This window comes from Nerophis lumbriciformis, linkage group LG02 (genome assembly GCF_033978685.3).
Source record: "Nerophis lumbriciformis linkage group LG02, RoL_Nlum_v2.1, whole genome shotgun sequence".
Taxonomy (NCBI): Eukaryota; Metazoa; Chordata; class Actinopteri; order Syngnathiformes; family Syngnathidae; genus Nerophis; species Nerophis lumbriciformis.
This window is the reverse complement of record NC_084549.2, coordinates 22,555,458-22,578,968: the sequence shown is the minus strand read 5'-3', so window position 1 is coordinate 22,578,968 and position 23,511 is coordinate 22,555,458. Positions and strand designations below refer to the sequence as shown.

Below are 23,511 nucleotides of genomic sequence, written 5' to 3'. Positions count from 1 at the left end.
TACAAGTTTCCATTTTACTCCACTGGAACAACTTGGGTGCAGTATTCAATAAAAACTGCGTGTTTATATTTATCTAATAAAGAACATGCAACATGAGTCAAGGGTTTGCATAGGGGAATACAGCATATAGGTCAAATAGAAATAATATTACTAAGATTCTTTACTGAATACACATCTAAAAATTTGTATCCTTTGCTTCACAGTCTCATACAAAATGCGCTTGTAAGCTTATACAAAGGGAATGAATGGCTGCTATTAAAACACCCGCTTCCATTTTGAGCCCAAATAGCTTTTTTGTGATCTTTGATGAACCCTGACTTTAAAAGCCTTGTCATTCAATATTGTGGCTCCGTCCATTTATTATTTTATTTCCTTTGAGTGTTCCCTACTTCAAAGCAGTGATGCATAAGACCCTTAAGCAACAGGGCAAAATACTCCTGGGCCCCCTAAATAAATCATTGGCTTTTTCTGTTTTTTTCAAAGCCATTTACAGGGGAGAAGCTGAAAAAGATGCCATCCTCTTGTAAATACATGACAACCACTTTTTCTTTGTCCACCTCCATGTGCGTAGTAGACAAGTGCTTCTTTATAGATGTGTGAAATTGTTATTAGCTGTTGCTTTATTTCGGTGTGTATAAGATGTTTATTTATAAGATTATGGTCCAGTATGCTAATGAGGCAGCCCTTTTCTTTCAGAAGTATGCCAAAGCTATCATTTGCTTCCACGTCTCAACCTGTGTCTGTCTCCAAAGGAATGATTTAAGCATTTAGTCCACTGACAGATTTAAAGGTCTGTTGCAGACATGGTGACAGGGTTTCAATTCAAAAAAAGTAATTGCACCTTTTAGCAACAACAAAACAACTTAGATGGCTAAAATCATAATTTTCAGCAAAAGCTCATGGTTTGTTTGCAGGATGTCAGGAAAATAGTGGCAACCGATTCAATATACACAATTAAAGTTTGAAAAATAATTACAATACAATATAAGCCTATTTCTTTTTCCCATTTATTCCTAAATGTAGTGCCGAAGTATAGACACACCTGTTATAGTTTGTTGACCAAAACCAATCCTGCTTAGAATGTATCTTTAATTTACTTATTTCATATTTGCTACTCTGTGGGATATCTAGGAAAGGCATGGACAGTAGAACCCATTTAAGTTGGTCTTGCCTTACGTCGACAAACATAACTACCATTCTCTTTTTTGGTCGACATCATCCTTATTGTAGCCAAAGTGTGTCCAAACAACGACAAGGAATTCCTTTTGGTGCAATCTACTCACTACGTACTGTTGGCTCAGTGTTTGTTTTCCTCCATGACGCTTCTGTGTCGAGACTGGATGGGACATTGCTACTTAGCTGCTTCTTCTTCTGCTGGGTTTCTGGTACCCTTTATGCTTTGCGACACCTCACTTCCTGATATGCAACTAAACAATCAGTACTGTATTTTTTGGAGGGGTTAGTGTACTAGTAGAGAGACAATCACAACGGCGGGGAAATTGAAATAATCAACAAAGCCGTTTTCTGTCGGGTAAAAGCTCTAAATATCTGTTTTGTTTATTTTTCGATCAATCTCTCAGCTCTTGCAAGGGTGTTCATATTAAAGTAGTTATTATTGAAATATATTATTAGATATTACACTAATTGGCTTTGTCGCCTTACACAAAGCTTGGCTTTTGCATCTGTAGTGCACAAAATGTATCAAACTGGCCCCCCACATCCTTACATTTTTCTGTATACAATATCGATATTTTGTTTTGTTTTGAGAATGTTGTTTATTGGAGAATTGTTTTAAGCAGATTTCAGTATTTTATGTTTCAAAGCTACGCAGTTTTATGTTTTGCATTTTGTTGCCTTACTGGTCCGAAAACGAACCAAGTAGTGACCTTAAAACAGAAGTATGTATCAAACTGTGATTAAGGTATACCGTTATATTTGTAAAAAGAGTACACAGTGTCTTCCTGTTCAGAGCAAAATACTTTTCAAAATAAAATCATGCCAGTTTTAACCTGCATTCTAGACCCATTTTTGGCGATTATTAGCCACCGGAAGAACAATTTGTAGATGCTTTATTGTCAATTAAGTCACTATGTAAAGTGCTTTGAGTCACTAGAGAAAAGCGCTGTATAAATATAATTCACTTCACTTCACATACAGCAACATTACCCCAATAGTTCCATTAGTTAAGAGTAATAAATATTTTTTTAATCTTGTCAGTCAAATTGACAAGAACCATCAAGTCATCCTGGGGCTGGGAGAGTCGGTCTGAAAGTTCTGGTGCAGCATGGACAGGGAATGGTGGCTGCTGTCGGAGACTTTGTGGCGCGTTTTCCTGTCTTGCCTGGTGTTGCTCAGCTGAAGCCATCTTTTTGGCTTCATGGGACTTCGCACCACTGTGAACAGCTGCCGGTCATTTTAGACTTTCCATAGCTGCTTGCTCCCACAAGTTGTGGCTGACGCTGAAGGTTTTCAGTGAAGCTTTGAGAGTGTCTATAAAGCAGTTTTTCTAGCCTCCAAGGGAGAGTTTGGGGATCTTGTCTTGCCATTTTAGGCCAAGTAGTTTCCTCTTCCTGGTAGTGTTGGTGGTTCAGCTTCTCGCGTGGCATTGTTAAACCGGCCCTGACTTGCAGCCATCAAGCAGGATAGTGAGCACTACCGCTTTGTAGAACTTGATATTTGTCCTCGTGGTGAAGTCTCTTCTGCCCCACACATTTTTGTGTAGTCTGCCAAAGGCAGCACTTGCCCTGGAGAGTCTGGTGTTGACCTCTTCATCGATGACAACTATGTGGAAAAGTGTACTGCCAAAATACTTGAACTTGTCCACTTTTTGAGTCTTCGTCCATTGACGATGTTGGGTTCAACGCAGAGCTCCCCTGGAGCAGGTTCTGAAACGGATGTAGTGCATAACCAAGTTGTTCTGTGTGCCTCAACTTGCACTGTATGCTCCACAGTGCCTTGCTGTAGCCGCCTTTCTCTGTTGAACCATTTAGGTTTCCGTCGCAGAGTCCACCAGTGTTCAGTCGCCACATGTCTTGGGTAGGAGAGCCCTAAATGACAACATTTCGACAGTGGAGACTTGTGGTGGTAGGGACGTCTAACCCCTGTCACAGGTCCACAGGACCTGTCCACCACTACCATAAAAGAATACTGTAAAATATTGTATTGCAGACAGAATGGCTATTGGGCAGTGTAACTGTGCACAAATCCTAACAACGTTTTCTTGATGTCTACAACGCGGCTCTGAAAACTTTTCGCTTTTGGACTGGTGGTTGAACTAGCAGACATGCCCCACAGCTCCTTACAGCCCAAACCTGATACACTTCTCAGAAACATACATACTGTCCCTTCGCAAAAATATCATATGAAAACAGTCTAATCAATTTTTTTCCGACCATATGAGCAGCTTTGATTACATCCTTAGTTTAATCAAGCCCCTGTGGCAAGTACTAAGGGGCATTTTAAACTATTCCAATTATGGCTCATACAGTTTCATCCACATAGTCTCTCCCAGGCCTAGATGTTTAGTAGAGATGCAAGTTGTTGTCATAGTGCCATACTTCTCAACAAGTGCCTGCATAGACAGATATTTTCATCACTCTCAGGAGTCTTTTGTCAGAGTGTCTCAAAGAGAAAGGTCCCCTGGCATTTAATTATTTTCACATAAAATGTAATATATTTCACCTGTCAGCAGGGGACACAAGTCTAGCTTCTAATATACCCTTGTGGATGGCCACAGTGAGGTGAGGACACTGGGCTATTATTTCTTATTTAGCCTTATGTGAAGCTGCAAGGAATTATTTTGCACTTTATGATGTTGCTAAGATTAATTGTTAACTAAAGTATAAGTTGCCAAGTCACATCATAGAATTGTTTTCACATGGTGTCATCAACTGACGCCCAGCAGGTTTTAGCTTCTACCTATGCACAACACCATTAAAATGTGTATTTTGTTTTTCCCTCTCTAGAAGTAAATTGCAAAACTCTATACAAATAATAGGATCTTTGTGTAAATGAGCTAATTTAGTTATAGAGTCCTCTGCTCTCTCAGAGGGTATAATGTGCTAAACTTTTGTCCCTGCCAATAGTTCTTCCCTGTGGAAGATCTGCTTAGAGAGTAACAGATGATGTATGGTAATGCAATATGACCCATTCTCGCAGAATGTAAATATTCATAGTGTTATGATTAATTTGACCCATTGCCTTAACCCACTAGCTTATGCCAGGGACTGCATACTACTTATTTGCTCCCTGCATCATGTAAACTCAGTTTGTCTGGCTGAAAATGAGTTTAAATGGATACCTTAGTGGAGCAATAAGCACATGTTTATTGAAAATAATGTTGTGTCACAATCACAGCCTAGGAAAAAGTAAGCTGCTATGGCAGTAACATTTATTTTTCTGGCTCAGAGAGAACATTTCATTATATATGATACATTACATACCACCCCTGGAAAATATGGACTCACCAGTTTTGGAGGATGATCATTCTGTTGTTTTATTCAGCAGAAAAAAAACATGTAACAGACATGACACAGAATTATAGTCATTTCAAATTACACATTTTTGTCATTAAGTAAAACTACAATACATTAAGAAAATACACTGTTGTGTAGGGCTCGACGATATGGCAAAAAAACAAATAGACATTTTTTCATATAATTTGATCTGGATTAATATCAAGATTTGTTAGTTTTTGTTAAAAGCGGATTGTCCCTTGCAGGATTATACCGTGTACCATTGCATCCCAACTGTTAACTACTGCAGCAGTTTGTAACAGACATTTCTGCCATGTTTGAACGAGGTAATATGCTAGCTGCTGACAACTGTCATTTTGTTCATATCTATGATTGTGTTTACGAGAGGTGCAACAGCACAGGTAGCCCATGTTACGGTCTGTATCTCGGTTTTAGGGCCACGGTTTCACTTCTTTTTTGGTGCGTTATCTGGGGGTAAAGAGAATAACTTTTTTCCTCTCAAAGTTCTTTTGTTATTTTGCTTGTAATCATAAAGTTCTTTCTGCAGTAAACAACGTATCAGTGGTGTACTGAATACTATAAGACTTATTTCAAGTACAAATTTACTAAACAACACTTCAAAATGGTAAATTATTGTTTGTATTCTTTGATTACTTGTATATATCAGTGCTTATTTCAAACAGTCGATCTGACATTAAAACATGTCAAGACACTTTCTCAAAACAATCACACACTTTTCTGGTCTCAAAATAAAAGCGCTACGCTATACACCCGGTTTAACTACATTTAGGATTTCTCCTTCATTTACGGCTTCATATTAGCCGCTACACCTAACAAAATAAAATAATATAATGTATTGTAGCGTCCAGAAGAAAACAAACAACCGTGACTGTGTATAACGTTTTATTCACCTTTTTATTAGCCTATTTCACTACAAATAACATGACATCAGAAACCTCTTTTGTTGACTTTTTTAGTTTGACCAAAAAATCTGAATCAAAAATCGAGTTTTCAGAGAAAATGTTTTTGTTTCTGGCCAAAAACATGCAGCCCTCCCAAGTCGATACCAACCAGCGTAAATAATATTGATACCAGCGTTTTTTTAGTAACGTTCGTAGCGATGACTGTACAGCTCTTTTTCCTCAGCTCGCTACATTATGTCGATTGTTGCTGTGTGAGCACTGAGCAGTCAGCGCTAAAGAAAAAGCCTGCTTTCCTAAAACAGCAGAGCCAGTGTTGTCTGTTTATATTTATTGTGTCAGCTTGCCACAAATACGGATTTGATGCTTACTTTTCTCCCTCGCTCGTAAACAAATTATAATGGAACTGTGGCCACATGCATCGCAAATAATAACTGTGCCTCACAACACACCTAATACACACCTGCTTCGCCAGAGAATTACGTAACAGAAGGGATCCGTGATACCACTTTATTGAGGTACGAGAGAAAGAAATGACAGGATGGAGTGTGTCTTGAGGCATTCCTTTATTCGGCAATCAAATACAAGCGGTCATTTAAGGCAAAGCATTCATCACGCAAATGAGAGCGGAGATCAGCCGTTACAAACCCAGCAGGGAGTGTGCATACAGTTGCCGTGTGCCACATGTGCCGAAAACCTCCATAAAGTTGCTTTCCAACCTTTAACACTGCTAAGAAGACACATCTTGGAGAAACTGTTCCATCGTTTGGCAACATTTTGCCTTCTTCGTAAAATACGTAAAGCAGGTGTGTTCAAAATGTTGCCTAGGGGCCATTTGTGGAATGCATTGTAGAAATAAAATAAACAAAAAATAAAAAAAACTGCAAAAATGGAAAACCGAACAAAAAAGCAAAATGTTGCTACTAATTAATAAAAACACAAAGTCTTTATAAATTTATTTTTTTCTTTTATATTAGCCTATTTTATGTATCTAAAGGCTCCACATCACTTCTGGTCTTTATTGTTAATTTAATTAGTTATTTATGATTATGTTTACAAGCACAGCATTGTTATGTTTTAACTGGGAAGCTATAGACCACTGTTTTTTTTCTCCACTTTTTTTAATATGTATACCTCTTGGCAGCAGCTACTGAAATTTAATTTATGTGCAAAAAAGATGTTGAGGCGCCTTGATCTTAAATACTTGACACTAGGGCTTTGAATCTTTGGGCACCACACGATTTGATTCGAGTCGATTCTTGGGGGTAATGATTCGATTCATGATTCAAAACGATTTTCAATTCAAAATCAATACTTTTTTAATAACATTGGGTGCCTATGTGTCTATGATTAACTAAATTCCTACATTAAATAGACAAGCTCTGATAAATGTTTATATACGGTAACTTAAAAGAAAACTTGTTTCGTTTAATATAATTCAACCCAAACATTTAATAAAGTCAAATACAAATAAAACAACAAGAGATGTATCTATCACTTCTCTTTTTGAAAGTATATCTGTACAACAGATATGGGCATCTACATCAACAATATGATTTGCCTGAGCGGATAGACAGGACAGATTAAAAAAAAAAAGATTTAGGATTTTTTTTTTTAATCGATTAAAAATTGTTACAAATAAGAATCGCGACTCATTCGAAAATCAATGTTTTTTGACACCCCTACTTGATAGGTTTAAACCACTGTCATTAAAGTTGTGAATTTAAAAGTACATGGGTCTATTAGTTTTTTTCATCATGGTAATAAGTATAAAAAATTGTGGAAATTCACTGGTATCTGTATGGACTACTAACATTCTGGTATCATCACAACCCTAGTTAATTCTCACAAATTTTTTTATAAGTTGCCTATGTTGTGAATTATATTTTTGTCATGAGAGATGTCTGTGATAATTTATTGTTTATTACAATGACAAAATAACAGTAATTGAAAATGTATATATGATTCAGGGACGATCACATTTTTTTTAGTATGATTCGATCCGATGTGATTCAGTGAGATGAAATCGATTCAGTACCTTTTTAGAAAAAAAAATCAACCAGTGTAACTGTGAAATAAATACTAGATACTGGAAACTGCAGGTGAGGTTTCCTATATTCATGTTAGTTAGGCAAATTTGCTGAGCACAGATTGATATACTGGAAATTTAGGAATATATATCGATCAGTTGTTGCAATCATGATTTTTTTTCAATACAGGTTATGAGTTAGAAAAGTTCCTTCTGGTTGTATATAAATGGCCTAAAATGTCTTTTGAAAAATTCATTATTTTTAGGAAATATGATCAATTTTATAGATTTTTGAAATTATGAATACATTTAGAATCAGGATGAATAATAATCATAATTTGGCTGTGAATCGATTTTTGTATGCACCCTTAGTCAAATTCAAGTTTTCTTACAAGAAATAAGTTGGCGTAAATTAATGACGCAGGGTGCCTCGTAGTTGAGCCCCTTCACATGAACCTTCCTGACTTTTGCAGCGCACATTCCAATCCTCTTTGTAAATTATTAATTATCACTTCAGCCATATAGTATTATACTGAGCAGCCAGGACAATCATCTGTGATGTTTTTGTACAAAAACTCTTAGTTCTGCAGTCTTTGACTTTTAAAGACTTACAATTTTCAGTTCAACTTTGAGTTATATGACTTTTGGGAAATCAGCTTTAGAGGGTCCACTGTCTCGGCGCGTTTTTAAAATGGCATCACCATTAAAATTGAATACAATCAGTCAAACTTTTGTAGCTGTAGAGCATCTCTCTTTTTGACACGTCCTTTCATGCCAACATTGATCACATTTAATACAATTTCATACAAAAACTAATTATTTGCAATTACTGTAGTTTTGCGTTTCTAAGTGCAGCTTGTCCATTATTCACATTGAGCTAGTCTTTAAGACACGCGAAACATTTTGTGCAATTTCCCGCATAACTCTTGTGTTTTTAGACATGTTCATCATGGTTACTCAGGTTTTATCTGTCTTCAGTGACATCCATTTACTGCTGAAAAAAATACCTGTACTCTATCTGTGGATCTTAAGTGTTTGGGCCTCACCTTAGGTTTCCTCTGTTTTTTTTCCCTGAACATTTAGTTTTGTCAGTCTTTTTTTCTGTGTCAAACAAAGACAGTTTGACACAGAAGCGTATGTTCTTTCACATCCTGCATCCCAATTTTGGAATTGGCTGCGACTTGCTGAAAAGTCAGAGGCAATTTTGTACAAAGCAATGTTGTGCACACCGACAGCAGCAGGATAATGGGTTGAAATACAAATGACTTTAAATGGATAAGTTGTTTCTCTTACTGGAATGCTTTGATGACACAAAAAGCACTGTTCACTCAGTACAAGCAGCGGTTTTATCGACACCTGCAGGAAAACTAAAAATAATGATGTCGACACTGTGTCGCTGTTTCAGCTAACACCTCCCCAAGACAAAGTATATATACTTGTGATCCAGCAGCCCATCACAGCTGGTAGCAGAACCATAAGACATATGAGGTTAATAAGGGATTACACACACTAGGCCAATTGTACTGTGCTTGGGCCCACTTAACACTGACAGCCTGGCACGTTTTGATAGTGTGAGCACACTGATACGCGGCCAGTTTCGGCACGATCTCGTGCACACTCACATGCATGCGATTAATAGAGCAGCGTCATACAATGATCGTAATGTGATCACTCCTATATAACAAATACAATGCAAAGAGACAAGTCAAAAGCCAAACACATACCGTAGTATGCTTGTTCACCTGAGCAAAACAGATCATAATTGATTGATTTATGCAAGCAATTAATGACAACCGTCAACTTCCTCATTAGAAACAATACATATGACTAGAATTAAGACTTGATATAATCAAAAAAGTTGGATAAATTGCAGTAAAATAGCAATGTTGAAGTGATGGGACAAGTAAACTGGGCTGTGGCTCAAATATCGTATTTTTCGGACTATAAGTCGCAGTTTTTTTCATGCGACTTATACTCAGAGCGACTTATGTGTGAAATTATTAACACATTACCGTAAAATATCAAATAATATTATTTAGCTCATTCACGTAAGAGACTAGACGTATAAGATTTCATGGGATTTAGCGATTAGGAGTGACAGATTGTTTGGTAAACGTATAGCATGTTCTATATGTTATAGTTATTTGAATGACTCTTACCATAATATGTTACGTTAACATACCAGGCACGTTCTCAGTTGGTTATTTATGCGTCATATAACGTACATTTATTCAGCCTGTTGTTCACTATTCTTTATTTATTTTAAATTGCCTTTCAAATGTCTATTCTTGGTGTTGGGTTTTATCAAATAAATTTCACCAAAAAATGCGACTTATACTCCAGTGCGACTTATATATGTTTTTTTCCTTCTTTATTATGCATTTTTGGCCGGTGCGACTTATACTCCGGAGCAACGTATACTCCGAACAATACGGTACTCTATATTTGAGCACAGGCCAGCAAGGGCCAGGAAAGGGAAGAGGTACAAATGCCCCAGTCTGAGTACGTTGTTAGTGACTTTAAATTAGTTGTTTGACTGCATCTTTATCTCCCAAATGGGAGTGGCATTATCTACTGTTTGAATTAATTATTGAACACAAATTTAATAAACGCCAGACAATGAATCATTTAAAGTTGTTGACAAAACAGCATGCGGCCAATAGTTGCTTGAAACTAGGGCTTGCAAAATATATCGATATACGCGATATATCGCGGGTTTGTCTCTGTGCGATATAGAAAATGACTATATTGTGATATTCGAATATATGTTCTCACGCAGTTGCTTTTAGCTGCTGGCATTACACTACAGGCTCTCCTCACTCTTTCCTGTGTCTCCTTCTCACAGACAGACAAGCGCGCCTTCTTACACACGTCACATACATATACGCCCTCGCGCAGCAAAGAGGTAGCAGCATGGGTAACGTTAGCTGTGGTGCGAGCGGTAATATGTGAGAAAGAAGGTGCGAATCTGGTAACAAATGAAGGAAGAATTAATTCCCCCAAAAAACAGCAGGGGGTCCATCGTCTGGCGGTGGTTTGGCTTCAAGTGGGAATATGTCGAACAGACAACCGTAATTTGTCAAGTGTGGGGGCGAAAGCGTTGCTATAAAAAGTAGCATTACTGCTAATCAGCATCATTTGAAAAGTCAACCGCTCGAGAATGAACAATGCTTACTCCGCACGTCAACATCTCCGTTTTGTGCCACACCAACAAAATGCCGAGGCAACCATTTCCACATCAACACCGTATGAAAAAAAAAAAACGACATAAGGAGATAACGTCCGCCGGAACCTACCACATAGCGAAGGACGTACACAATTTGATTTCCTATTATGCAGCTAATTTTTATTTGACAGTTATTGAAATATCTTGTGTGACATCATGCACAAAAGTGCACTTATTTGTTTTAAACTATTGTAGTGGCGTTCTGTACAAAAAGTGCACTTTAATTTAGTGTTGTTTTGATATGTCATCTTAGTGACATCATGCACAAAAGTGCACTAATAGCTTGTTTTAAAATGTCTCTGACAATCTTGCACTTTCTGTTTTGAAATGACATGAGTGTTTGTGCCACTGCTTAATAACTGTTTAATAAATACACTTTTGGTAAATTGACTTAGTTGGGGTTTCCCTCTCTGCATGGCGCCGGTGTGTCTGGCTCGCCGCTTGTCTATGATCACTATTGTCTGTTTTGTGGTTATGTTGACGTGTGTTTCGAGGACCATCGACTCACTTCTAGTGTATGAACGCCAGGAGTTGTTGAGGATTGGGGAGTCAGTACAGTCATGTGAACTTTACAATGCAAGAGACCCGGATTCATGTTTCCATGCTAACCTACCTGAGTGCTTCCGTCGGGTGAACGCGCCGCTGCCCAGGAAGCGGAAACGCCGAGGAGTACGATCCGGCCGACTGCTAAAGGTGAAAGCTTGGCTGGCACTGTATCCTGACGCAGTGAGGTCCTCGGCAATTCCCCGGGAGTACAGCGACTGTTTTGGTCGCTATTTGTCACGCCGCGCGCTTCGGCTGGTCGGGTCTTGGTTGGTGCCAATCATCGGACAGCGGGAGGATCCCTGCGCGCTGCGCCCTCTTCGCTCGTCTCACCCGGGCTCAGGTGGCGTGTCCCTGGCTAATCTTCGGTCGCTGAGCTGGGCACCGTACGTGGCTACAACAACGTCTACGAGGTGTGCACTTGTGAATGCGAGATCCGTGATGAACAAGACTTTCGTTCTTCAGGACTTTTTCTCATCATGCTCTTTGGATATACTGTTCTTGACAGAAACCTGGATCGGCACCGGTGAGTCTGCTGCTTTTTCAGAGCTATTACCTCCAGACTGTACTTTCATTAACACGCCGAGAACAAGCGGTCGTGGCGGGGGTTTAGCTATTGTTTTAAAGGAAAGCGTTCATCACAAGGTGATCGTGGAGTGGTCTTTTCCCTCCTTTGAACTGAGCTGTTTCGAGCTGCGACAGACTGATCCAGTATTTTGTGCTGTGATCTACAGACCACCAAAGCACAACAAAGATTTTATCAAGGACTTTTCGGACTTCATTGCTTTTAGTCTGGTGCGCTACGACAAGATTTTAATCGTCGGGGATTTTAATGTACACGTTTGTTGTCCTTCTAAACCCATGGCCGGAGAGTTTTTGGACTTGATCGAAGGTTTTAATTTGGCTCAGCATGTTACTGGCCCAACGCATGTACACGGACACACTTTAAACCTTGTACTGTCTTATGGTTTTAATGTTGACAATGTCGTTGTTGGTGATGCTGTGTTTTCCGATCATAGTCCTGTTATGTTCAATTTAAGTTTGGACCCTGATGTAAAACCGCCTGCCGTGCGTTATGGGCGTGTTATTAGAACTGACACTGCAGCCGCCTTTTCTCCTTTGTTCACTGTGTCTATGCAGAATATATCACACTCTGCAGACACTGAACAATTAATGTGCTCTTTTATTTCCACATGTTCTGAGATTCTGGACAGTATAGCGCCCCTCAGAGCTATACGTCCAAAGTCAAAACAGGAGCCTTGGCTCAATGAAACCACACGCACAGCTCGGCGTGAGTGGCGAAGGGCGGAGCGTAAGTGGAAAAGGGATCACTTGGAGGTCTCTTATCAAATTTTAAAAGAAAGCTGTCAGAACTATCAAAGTGTGGTTAAAGCTGAAAAAACTAAATATTTGTCAGACTTAATTTCAAATAGTATCAACAAGCCACGTGTTCTTTTTAAATCTATTAGTTCTGTTCTTAATCCGAATCCAGCCACTTCACTAGAGATGACAAGGGAAACTTGTGAAAAATTTCTCTCCTTTTTTAACGACAAGGTTGCTACTATTCGGGCAAATCTTTCTCCTTCTCCATTTAGTTTCAATGTGGCCACTCGGTGCTCGGCTGTGTTTTGTCAGTTTGAGCCTGTGTCCATGCCTGAGCTTACAGGAATAGTCGACAAACTAAAACCCTCGTCCTGTCCCACAGACCCAGTCCCCCCTCGCTTTTTTAAAGAAGTCTGGGACTCTATTGACTTATCTGTTAGGGACATCATCAACAGCAGCTTGATTTCTGGCAGTGTGCCCTCTTTTTGTAAAGGAGCTGTTGTTGAGCCTTTGATCAAAAAAACAGGTCTTGATCCTACAAGTTTGTCAAATTATCGGCCCATTTCTAAATTACCTTTTGTGTAAAAAATTTTGGAGAAATGTGTTTTGGCGCAACTACAGCCTTTTTTAGATGAAAATAGTACTTTAGATCCATTTCAGTCTGGATACAAAGCTTTGCACAGTACTGAATCTGCACTTTTAAAGGTTTTTAATGATTTGCTTTTAATATCTGATTCTGGCAGCTCTGCCATTTTAGTGCTTTTAGATCTTACAGCTGCCTTTGACACAGTCGACCACACAATTCTTTTAGATCGCCTGAGAGACTGTGTGGGTGTCAGGGGGACTGCATTAGAGTGGTTTAGATCCTACCTGTCAGAAAGGTCCTTCTCTGTCAGGCTGGGGGACGCCACTTCTTCTTCTGTTCCGCTTTACTGTGGTGTCCCCCAGGGATCTATTCTAGGCCCCATCCTGTTTGCACTGTACCTTCTTCCTCTTGGAGAGATTTTTAAGAGGCATGGAGTGTTTTATCACTTTTATGCAGACGACTGCCAAATTTATATGCCTATTTCAAAAGGCCACGGCCCCCTGACACTCCTTCTCAACTGTCTATGCGACGTCAAGGCTTGGTTAGCCCAGAATTTTTTAATAATGAATGAGGGAAAAACGGAAATTTTAGTGTTTGGTCCGGCCCTCACTGACTTGGGACCATTGCAAAATTATGTGCGTCCCAAAGTCACCAGCCTTGGCGTCACTATAGACAGCGATTTTAAACTTGACAAACAAGTCAATGGCGTTTTAAAATCGTGTTTTTATCATCTTCGTCTTTTAGCAAAGGTAAAACCGTTTTTATCTTTTAACCTTTTTGAACAAGTCGTGCATGCTTTTATTTCAAGTCGCCTGGACTACTGCAATGCACTTTATGCTGGCATTAGCCAAAAAGCTCTCTCCCGGTTGCAGTTAGTCCAGAATGCGGCAGCACGACTTTTAACAGGGGCCAGGAGACGCCAGCATATAACCCCAATCCTTGAGAGTTTGCACTGGCTCCCTGTTCATTTTAGAATTGATTTTAAAACCTTGCTGTTTGTTTTTAAAGCTTTACATGGACTGGCACCTCAGTATATCTCGGACCTCATCCAAACTTACAATCCTGCGCGCGCTCTGAGGTCCGAGAGCCAGCTCCAGCTCGTGGTGTCCAAGACGAGACTTAAAACCAGGGGAGACAGGGCCTTCTCTGTGGTCGGCCCTAAGCTCTGGAACACTCTGCCCCTCCATGTTCGAACTGCTCCCACAGTGGAGTGTTTTAAGTCTCGTCTTAAGACCCACTTTTATTCTCTGGCTTTTAACACTACGTGAGTTGTGTGGTCCTCTGTTGTCCTCTGTGTTTTTAAAATTTTGCTTTTTGCTTTCTATTTACTGTTTTAATTGGTTTTACCCTTTGAAATTGTTTTTAATCACATTTATTTTATATTGTTTTTAATTGTGTTTAATATTGTTGTGCAGCACTTTGGAAACATTTTGTTGTTTAAATGTGCTATATAAATAAAGTGGATTGGATTGGATTGGATTGCATGAAAGTTTAAAATGAGCATATATTAATGCAGTATGAAGAAGAATGTTTTAATGTAGACACATAGAATCATCATACTGGTGTGATTATATGCATCAAGTGTTCATTCAAGGCTAAGGCAAAATATCGCAATATATATCGTGTATCGCGAAAAAGGCCTAAAAATATCGAGATATTAAAAAAAGGCCATATCGCCCAGCCCTACTTGAAACTCACTGAGATTTTCTTTAAATGTTGTGTTTTGTCTGACCAACCATTCCAAACAGAGATATTCAATTATACTCTGCTGCATAAAAAAGTAACTCCAAAACAAGTCCTCCTCATTATTGTGGTGCTGGCACCCAAATATTTTAGCAAAAAAATTGAACAATATAGTTAGTTGCAATAATTGTATTCATGTTCGAAAAATAAACTTAAACCATAAACCAGGGGTCCCCAAACTTTTTGACTCGGGGGCCGCATTGGGTTAAAACAATTTGGTTGGGGGTAGGGCTTTATATATATTACTACTACTACTACTACCTACTCAGTGGCCTAGTCGTTAGAGTGTCCGCCCTGAGATCGGTAGGTTGTGAGTTCCAACCCCGGCCGAGTCATACCAAAGACTATAAAAATGGGACCCATTACCTCCCTGCTTGGCACTCAGCATTAAGGGTTGGAATTGGGGGTTAAATCACCACAAATGATTCCTGGGTGCAGCTACCGCTGCTGCCCACTGCTCCCCTCACCTCCCAGGTGGTGATCAAGGGTGATGGGTCAAATGCAGATAATAATTTCGCCACACCTAGTGTGTGTGACAGTCATTGGTACTTTAACTTTTTACTTTTTAACTTAATATATTTATATACACACACACACATATATATATATATGTATATATATATACAGGTAAAAGCCAGTAAATTAGAATATTTTGAAAAACTTGATTTATTTCAGTAATTGCATTCAAAAGGTGTAACTTGTACATTATATTTATTCATTGCACACAGACTGATGCATTCAAATGTTTATTTCATTTAATTTTGATGATTTGAAGTGGCAACAAATGAAAATCCCAAATTCCGTGTGTCACAAAATTAGAATATTACTTAAGGCTAATACAAAAAAGGGATTTTTAGAAATGTTGGCCAACTGAAAAGTATGAAAATGAAAAATATGAGCATGTACAATACTCAATACTTGGTTGGAGCTCCTTTTGCCTCAATTACTGCGTTAATGCGGCGTGGCATGGAGTCGATGAGTTTCTGGCACTGCTCAGGTGTTATGAGAGCCCAGGTTGCTCTGATAGTGGCCTTCAACTCTTCTGCGTTTTTGGGTCTGGCATTCTGCATCTTCCTTTTCACAATACCCCACAGATTTTCTATGGGGCTAAGGTCAGGGGAGTTGGCGGGCCAATTTAGAACAGAAATACCATGGTCCGTAAACCAGGCACGGGTAGATTTTGCACTGTGTGCAGGCGCCAAGTCCTGTTGGAACTTGAAATCTCCATCTCCATAGAGCAGGTCAGCAGCAGGAAGCATGAAGTGCTCTAAAACTTGCTGGTAGACGGCTGCGTTGACCCTGGATCTCAGGAAACCGAGTGGACCGACACCAGCAGATGACATGGCACCCCAAACCATCACCCAACCATGCAAATTTTGCATTTCCTTTGGAAATCGAGGTCCCAGAGTCTGGAGGAAGACAGGAGAGGCACAGGATCCACGTTGCCTGAAGTCTAGTGTAAAGTTTCCACCATCAGTGATGGTTTGGGGTGCCATGTCATCTGCTGATGTCGGTCCACTCTGTTTCCTGAGATCCAGGGTCAACGCAGCCGTCTACCAGCAAGTTTTAGAGCACTTCATGCTTCCTGCTGCTGACCTGCTCCTATGGAGATGGAGATTTCAAGTTCCAACAGGACTTGGCGCCTGCACACAGCGCAAAATCTACCCGTGCCTGGTTTACGGACCATGGTATTTCTGTTCTAAATTGGCCCGCCAACTCCCCTGACCTTAGCCCCATAGAAAATCTGTGGGGTATTGTGAAAAGGAAGATGCAGAATGCCAGACCCAAAAACGCAGAAGAGTTGAAGGCCACTATCAGAGCAACCTGGGCTCTCATAAAACCTGAGCAGTGCCAGAAACTCATCGACTCCATGCCACGCCGCATTAACGCAGTAATTGAGGCAAAAGGAGCTCCAACCAAGTATTGAGTATTGTACATGCTCATATTTTTCATTTTCATACTTTTCAGTTGGCCAACATTTCTAAAAATCCCTTTTTTGTATTAGCCTTAAGTAATATTCTAATTTTGTGACACACGGAATTTTGGATTTTCATTTGTTGCCACTTCAAATCATCAAAATTAAATGAAATAAACATTTGAATGCATCAGTCTGTGTGCAATGAATAAATATAATGTACAAGTTACACCTTTTGAATGCAATTACTGAAATAAATCAAGTTTTTCAAAATATTCTAATTTACTGGCTTTTACCTGTATATATTCCTCACGCTCTAATTGACTGAAAGAGCGCGCACTTGCCGCTGATGATGTCACTTTATCGATGGGAAAATGCATTTTTAGACAGTATGATTTGCCTGAGCGGCTAGGAGACACCGAGAATAACAAGCGGTAGACAATGGATTAGAAAGGACAGATTTAAAAAAACAAAATGTTTTATTTTTTTTTACCTTGAGACTTCCCGCGGGCTGAATTTTGGACGCTGGCGGGCCGTATCCGGCCTGCGGGCCGTAGTTTGGGGACCCTTGCCATAAACCATACACAGATATCATTTTTTCAATGTTTCCGATTTATTTAATAGACCACTTGAAAAACGTAATCTGCCGGCCTTGCTGTATGCCTCTAATGGAAGCTTCTCCCTCTTCCTTGGGAATTGTCCCATTATAAAATAGTACAATTGTTTCCCTTTCATACTCATACCCACAAGGCAAACCCCTTTTATCATAGGATAAAAAAGGTTGGACAAAAACATGTCTCTTTTGACTCATGCAAACGCCATATAACACTGTTATACAATGTGTTTTTCAGATGAATACATTTGTATAAAAGAAGTCATCTGAGCGGGAAAATGACCAACAAAATCAAAGCATTTCAAGAAAAAAAACACAAAACGGGAATACCACACATTTTACTGTGGGCCATTATTGGAGCTTTAACAGACACTGAAATTCTGCATTGTCATGGGACACTCAGAAGTTACCGTACTTGAATTTTTTTTTCCCCAGATAATGTTTTCAGTGAACACAAAAGCATGGCTATCTTGTTTCTGTACCATTCTGATGGGAATAGCAACAATAGTAGTATAACATACTGTATTTTACCAATTTGATGGTTTTTAAAGGGGTCATATTATGTTATTTTTTGTACATTTAAAACACTTCTACCTGACATATAATGGTGCTTCCTTGGTAAAAATGTTGCATAGATTATGTTTTGCAGACCATCTTCAAGACGCTTTCTGACCGTCTCTTCAGATGGTTTTATTTACGAGCCTGCACTTCGACTGCGTCTCCACCTCGTTAGCTGTGGCATGCTGTTGTTTTTAGCTCTTCCATTAGTTAAAACTTTACGCTACTTTGTTGTAGAAATGGCAACACTAAAGGATGCACGTGCATGTACTAGCAAGTCTGCCCCACAACAAGAGGATAAAACATAAATGAACTTAGTGACTACAATATCGGAAATCTCTACCATATATGGAGATATCCGCTGACGTCACCAATGGGGAAAGACGTCAGAAATTGGGCAAATTCCAAACGACTTGTTTGAAGGAAGTAAAAAAGAAGGCAAGATTGTTTAATAAATATCTCCAATATGCCTCCATGGTTTAATTTCAAACTTTCAGGATTAATGCAGATCTCAGATAGACAAAAACAAGTACCAATAGGTAAGACAAGTTGGTTTTGCATAATAGGTCCCCTTTAAGTTTGAAGCTTTTCTGTTTATTTAACATTTCAGTTATTACATATTACATTTTACATACATATTACATAGTACATTTTTAAAAGTATTTGCTTTAAGGCAGGTGCAGCAGCTTAAGAAAAATAAAGACAAGATATGTTTTTAATTAAACTGGTTGCCATTGCTTTGCAATACATTTTATAATATATATACAATACATGTTCTTTTTTGCTGGTTACCTGGTATACACATATTAGAACCATTTTCATTGGCTTTTGACGATTATATTATAAAGAACTGACTGAAATAATGACATTATTGTATCATTGTGGAAACAGGGAAAAGGTAAAATATATTCACAGAAATTAATTGGTGTGTACTCAGTGGTGCCTTTTTATCTGTCAAGGGAAATTTCACATGATTGCAATTGGATTAACTGGGTGTATCTTATAGCAATTTCAAGCTTCTATGAAAGGAGTAATATATATTGATTCCGCGTTAGGTCCAGAGAGAATGCATTAAATTACCAGTCTCTGTGTCACCAGAAAGTTTTATACATTTTACAAAAAACATATTCAGTGCAATGTTTAAGCATTCTTTACTGTGTGCAGTATATGTGTTGCAGAAATGATAAGTTATGTATTAATAAATGATACATTATTTTTGTTTTGTTGCTGTTTTTACTTACTTGTTTTGTTTCCTTTTTTGTCCACAGCACTCTACTCCATCATTCTGTTCTGCGTCTTTTTATGGATCCCTTTTGTTTATTTCTACTATGAAGAAAGAGATGATGAAAACGTCAACACATGCTCGGTAACATTTTGCACTTCTTCTGTCTCCTGAGGAATTCCACTTCGAAGTCACTAACTATATTGTCAGATAATTTGTACTTTTTTGTACAAGGGTGTTATACGATGTGGTGGTTCAATAATGTTGTCATGTTTCAACAGTAGGGCTGCACAATTGATTGACATTGAGGGGCTGAGAGTCAAGGGACTTTCAGTATTAGCGTCTTTTTTTCATTCTTGAACGATGCACAAGCCTTCAGCTAGGTGGCAGCACTGCTCAAATTTATCAACAGGCTCAACCAGGAAATATGACCAAGTGTATTGGTTGCCCTCTATTGGTTGCGCTGAAACGTGCTTGCATACATGTTATACAGATATCATTTAAAATTTTCTAATCATGTGACCAGCACTTCTTATATATTGAGATGGGCAGGAGGAGCGTCGTAAAACAACTGTACACATGTCTTCAGCTATGGCATGTAGGTGTGGGTACCAGCAACTCATAGAGTGGTTTGTGCGGATAAATTAAATATTGTCAGGTTCTCAATCGTATTTCAATTCAGGGAGGGCGTGAACATTTTTTTGTCCCGGGGGGGCACAACAGAAAATAATTGCAGCACTGATTTAACAGTACAACAACAACACAGCCAGTCCTTTTTTTAGTCATTCACAATATTTGTGTCGTCGGTGGGCGGAGAACGGGGTGTCAGCTTTACACACATACAGGAAGACAGCCTCCCTACTCACAACTCACCACAAAGTAACACAAATTAGGAGGAAAAACATATGATTATAAAGCCAAATGTCCGGTTGTGAGAATAAGTTCAGCTTCAAATCGGATTGGCAGTATTAGCCCATCAACATGGACAAATGAGCGAGAATACCGTGATCACGTGATGGCAATCATGGATCGGTTCGCAGCCGAGTGTAAAGCGACTGGGATGAGAATCAGCACCTCCAAGTCCGAGTCCATGGTTCTCGCCCGGAAAAGGGTGGAATACCATCTTCGGGTTGGGGAGGAGACCCTGCCCCAAGTGGAGGAGTTCAAGTACCTCGGAGTCTTGTTCACGAGTGAAGGAAGAGTGGATCGTGAGATCGACAGGCGGATCGGTGCGGCATCTTCAGTAATGCGGACGCTGTATCGATCCGTTGTGGTGAAGAAGGAGCTGAGCCGGAAGGCAAAGCTCTCAATTTACCGGTCGATCTACGTTCCCATCCTCACCTATGGTCATGAGCTTTGGGTTATGACCGAAAGGACAAGATCATGGGTACAAGCGGCCGAAATGAGTTTCCTCCGCCGGGTGGCAGGGCTCTCCCTTAGAGATAGGGTGAGAAGCTCTGTCATCCGGGGGGAGCTCAAAGTAAAGCCGCTGCTCCTCCACATCGAGAGGAGCCAGATGAGGTGGTTCGGGCATCTGGTCAGGATGCCACCCGATCGCCTCCCTCGGGAGGTGTTTAGGGCACGTCCGACCGGTAGGAGGCCACGGGGAAGACCCAGGACACGTTGGGAAGCCTATGTCTCCCGGCTGGCCTGGGAACGCCTCGGGATCCCCCGGGAGGAGCTGGACGAAGTGGCTGGGGAGAGGGAAGTCTGGGCTTCCCTGCTTAGGCTGCTGCCCCCGCGACCCGACCTCGGATAAGCGGAAGAAGATGGATGGATGGATGGACGTGATGGCAATAGGCAACAAGACAACGTCTGACAGGTTTTCCAACAGGGAGAATAATGCACTTTAAGATGTTAAATATTTATTTACATTTTTGCTTAGAGGCGTGAGTCCATTTTATTTTTTGTTTGTGTATTTATTTAGGATTACAAAGTTATTTGCCTTCCAATGACAGTACAATGGTAAACAATTTTACTGCAATAAGAAATCAAAGTGTATATCTTCTTAAATGGTTACTTTGCATTATTATATATATTATGATTACATTACATTATAATCACTGTATTGTATTATTTATAAGCTCTAAACTGCAAAAAATCAAACACTTTTAAAAGCAAATTATTGCATATTGTTTTATTGTGTGGCACCTTGAGACAAGAATATATTCATTGACAGTCTAAAAGTAACATGTCTTCCTTCACTCGTTATTTTCCTAGTTTTATGCATTTTTACGTATATAATATAAAAATCGCAAATTGAATCGCAATTTTGGACAGAAAAAACGCAATTAGGTTTTTTTCTTAATATCGTGCCGTCCTATACAACAGGCATATTTGCAGTACAATGCAGGCCTTAATACTCAATCATTTCCACATTGCAAGTTTTGTTTGTGGGAGGAACTGATCTTTTAATTCCCAGTGCCTGTTTTGAGAAAGATAACCATACCGATGAAAAAATTCCTCCTCATATTGCCAACCAAAAAGGACATTAGATCTATGCTTTAGTATGTCTTCAGATATTGGTGCACAAATCCAAAACTTTCACACTGCTGCTTTTCTTTCTCATGTGTCAATATTAAGAAGATGAGTGGGATGGGCTCCGGCCCTCCCGCTACCCTGAGAGGGACAAGTAGTAGAAAACGGATGGATGGGTAATTTTTTACAAAAAAACTCAAAGAAAGGACATTTAAGAACTAAAATCTCTGATTGGGTTAACAGAGGCAATACAATATTAGTCTCAAACTAATAGTCTTAAGCCAAATGAAATATTGACCTCTCCACCCCCACCTTTTTTCATTTCATTATATTTCTCTTAATGGGCAAGATTCAACAGTTATTATTTTCTTCTTTTGCAGCAAGTCAAAAACGCTCTGAAGTACACAGTTGGATTTGCCATTGTCTGTGTGGCGCTGCTATTAATTGGGTAAGTTAGACACACAATTTCTTCCTTTGCCACTTGATAGCTGGATGGGGATATGCCATTGTGCTCATTTAATGAGTCTAGAGGATTTCGTCAAACATTAATAGTGCAATCTTCCTGGCCATTATAAGACATTTAAAAGGCAAAGCTACATGTCAAGGGTAAAAGTATTGTCGTACCTGTTTAGTTCTAAGTGTGTGCAGAAGTTGATAGTCTTTTGTGAAATCAATCAGATTGTTTTGTTTAAAGGCAAAAAACACTTGTTTTAAAAGTTAAAAAAACAACTTCAGATTTACCTTTACTTGTGGCTGCCCCAAGATTTAGTCATCTGCTAATGACAAATGCAATTTAGCTAAATGTTTTCTTCAAGCAATTTAGCTAAATGTTTTCCTCACACATTGTAACTGCTTCGTAGCGCCAATTGTTGCCCCATCCCTCAATTTTTAGCAACATGATCGCTTTCTTTTTCAACTCCTTTTCTGCTACCAGGAGACAACAACATTCTGTTGGGTGACAGTTCAATCAACAACATCTTGTTTGGTCTTACAAGGCTTTTGTTAACTTTTAAAGGGTTTCTGACCTTCCACTGCCACATATATACAATTGCAAAAAAGAACGACTTTCACCTGAGCATGGGACAATTCTTTGTTAGATTCTGTAAAAAAAAAAGATACCATGGTACCTTGACATTATTATGTATGGTCTAGGGCTGTCAAAAATAATAGTAAAACGATTTAACTCAAGTGATTAATCACAAAAATGATGGAATTAATGATGTACCGGTATATACATAATATACACACATTAAATAACACAATTTATTTTGACCGTACATTGATGTTTTACCTTAATGGATGGTTACCTGGAAGGCGGCGTTTGTTGCCATGTGGTCAGTGATCAGGTCAATGCGTACTTACTGCAAAGAGGTACATTTCATTCCAAAATACACCCTGACTGGACTTTAAATAAATACTGTTACCAAGTTTTGAGAAAATAAACAACGCGCATTCAAGTAAAACATTTCAAAAATGTTCCTGGATGATGTTCTGACAATACGATTGCATTTGTATTGGGGTCTTTTCTTTTTAAGTTGATTTAGATTACGCAAGCGAGTAAATAACCTGTGATTAATCATGATTGATCCAAATTCAGAAATGTTTATAATTTCACAGCACTCTTATAGATACATTATTTTACTACTGTGAGCATCATGGAAAAGACCCTAGTGAGCTGCACCTTATGGTGTAAATCGTGTTTTACTTTTAGATGAACATTCTTAATTATGCATTATCTCAGAATTTCGACCAAACCCACATTCTTGGAAATGTTTGTCATTTTCAGAGCATTTGTTCCACTTGAGCCTCCACCGCAAAAGAATGCCACCCAGTGGGAGAAAGTTCAATACCTTTTTGAAGAGCTAGGCAGTGGCCGTAAG

At 39.2% G+C, this 23,511-nt stretch overlaps 1 protein-coding gene across 1 annotated transcript in view; it reads left to right on the top strand.

Moving 5' to 3' along the window:
- The window catches only part of lmbrd1 (LMBR1 domain containing 1), a 91,872-nt gene that overhangs the window by 12,325 nt on the left and 56,036 nt on the right, over nucleotides 1–23,511 (top strand). Inside the window, exons 4-6 of the mRNA XM_061958828.1 lie at nucleotides 19,200–19,297; nucleotides 22,012–22,079; nucleotides 23,418–23,506. Coding sequence (XP_061814812.1) covers nucleotides 19,200–19,297; nucleotides 22,012–22,079; nucleotides 23,418–23,506 — 255 coding nt within the window. The remainder of the gene's footprint in view (nucleotides 1–19,199; nucleotides 19,298–22,011; nucleotides 22,080–23,417; nucleotides 23,507–23,511) is intronic.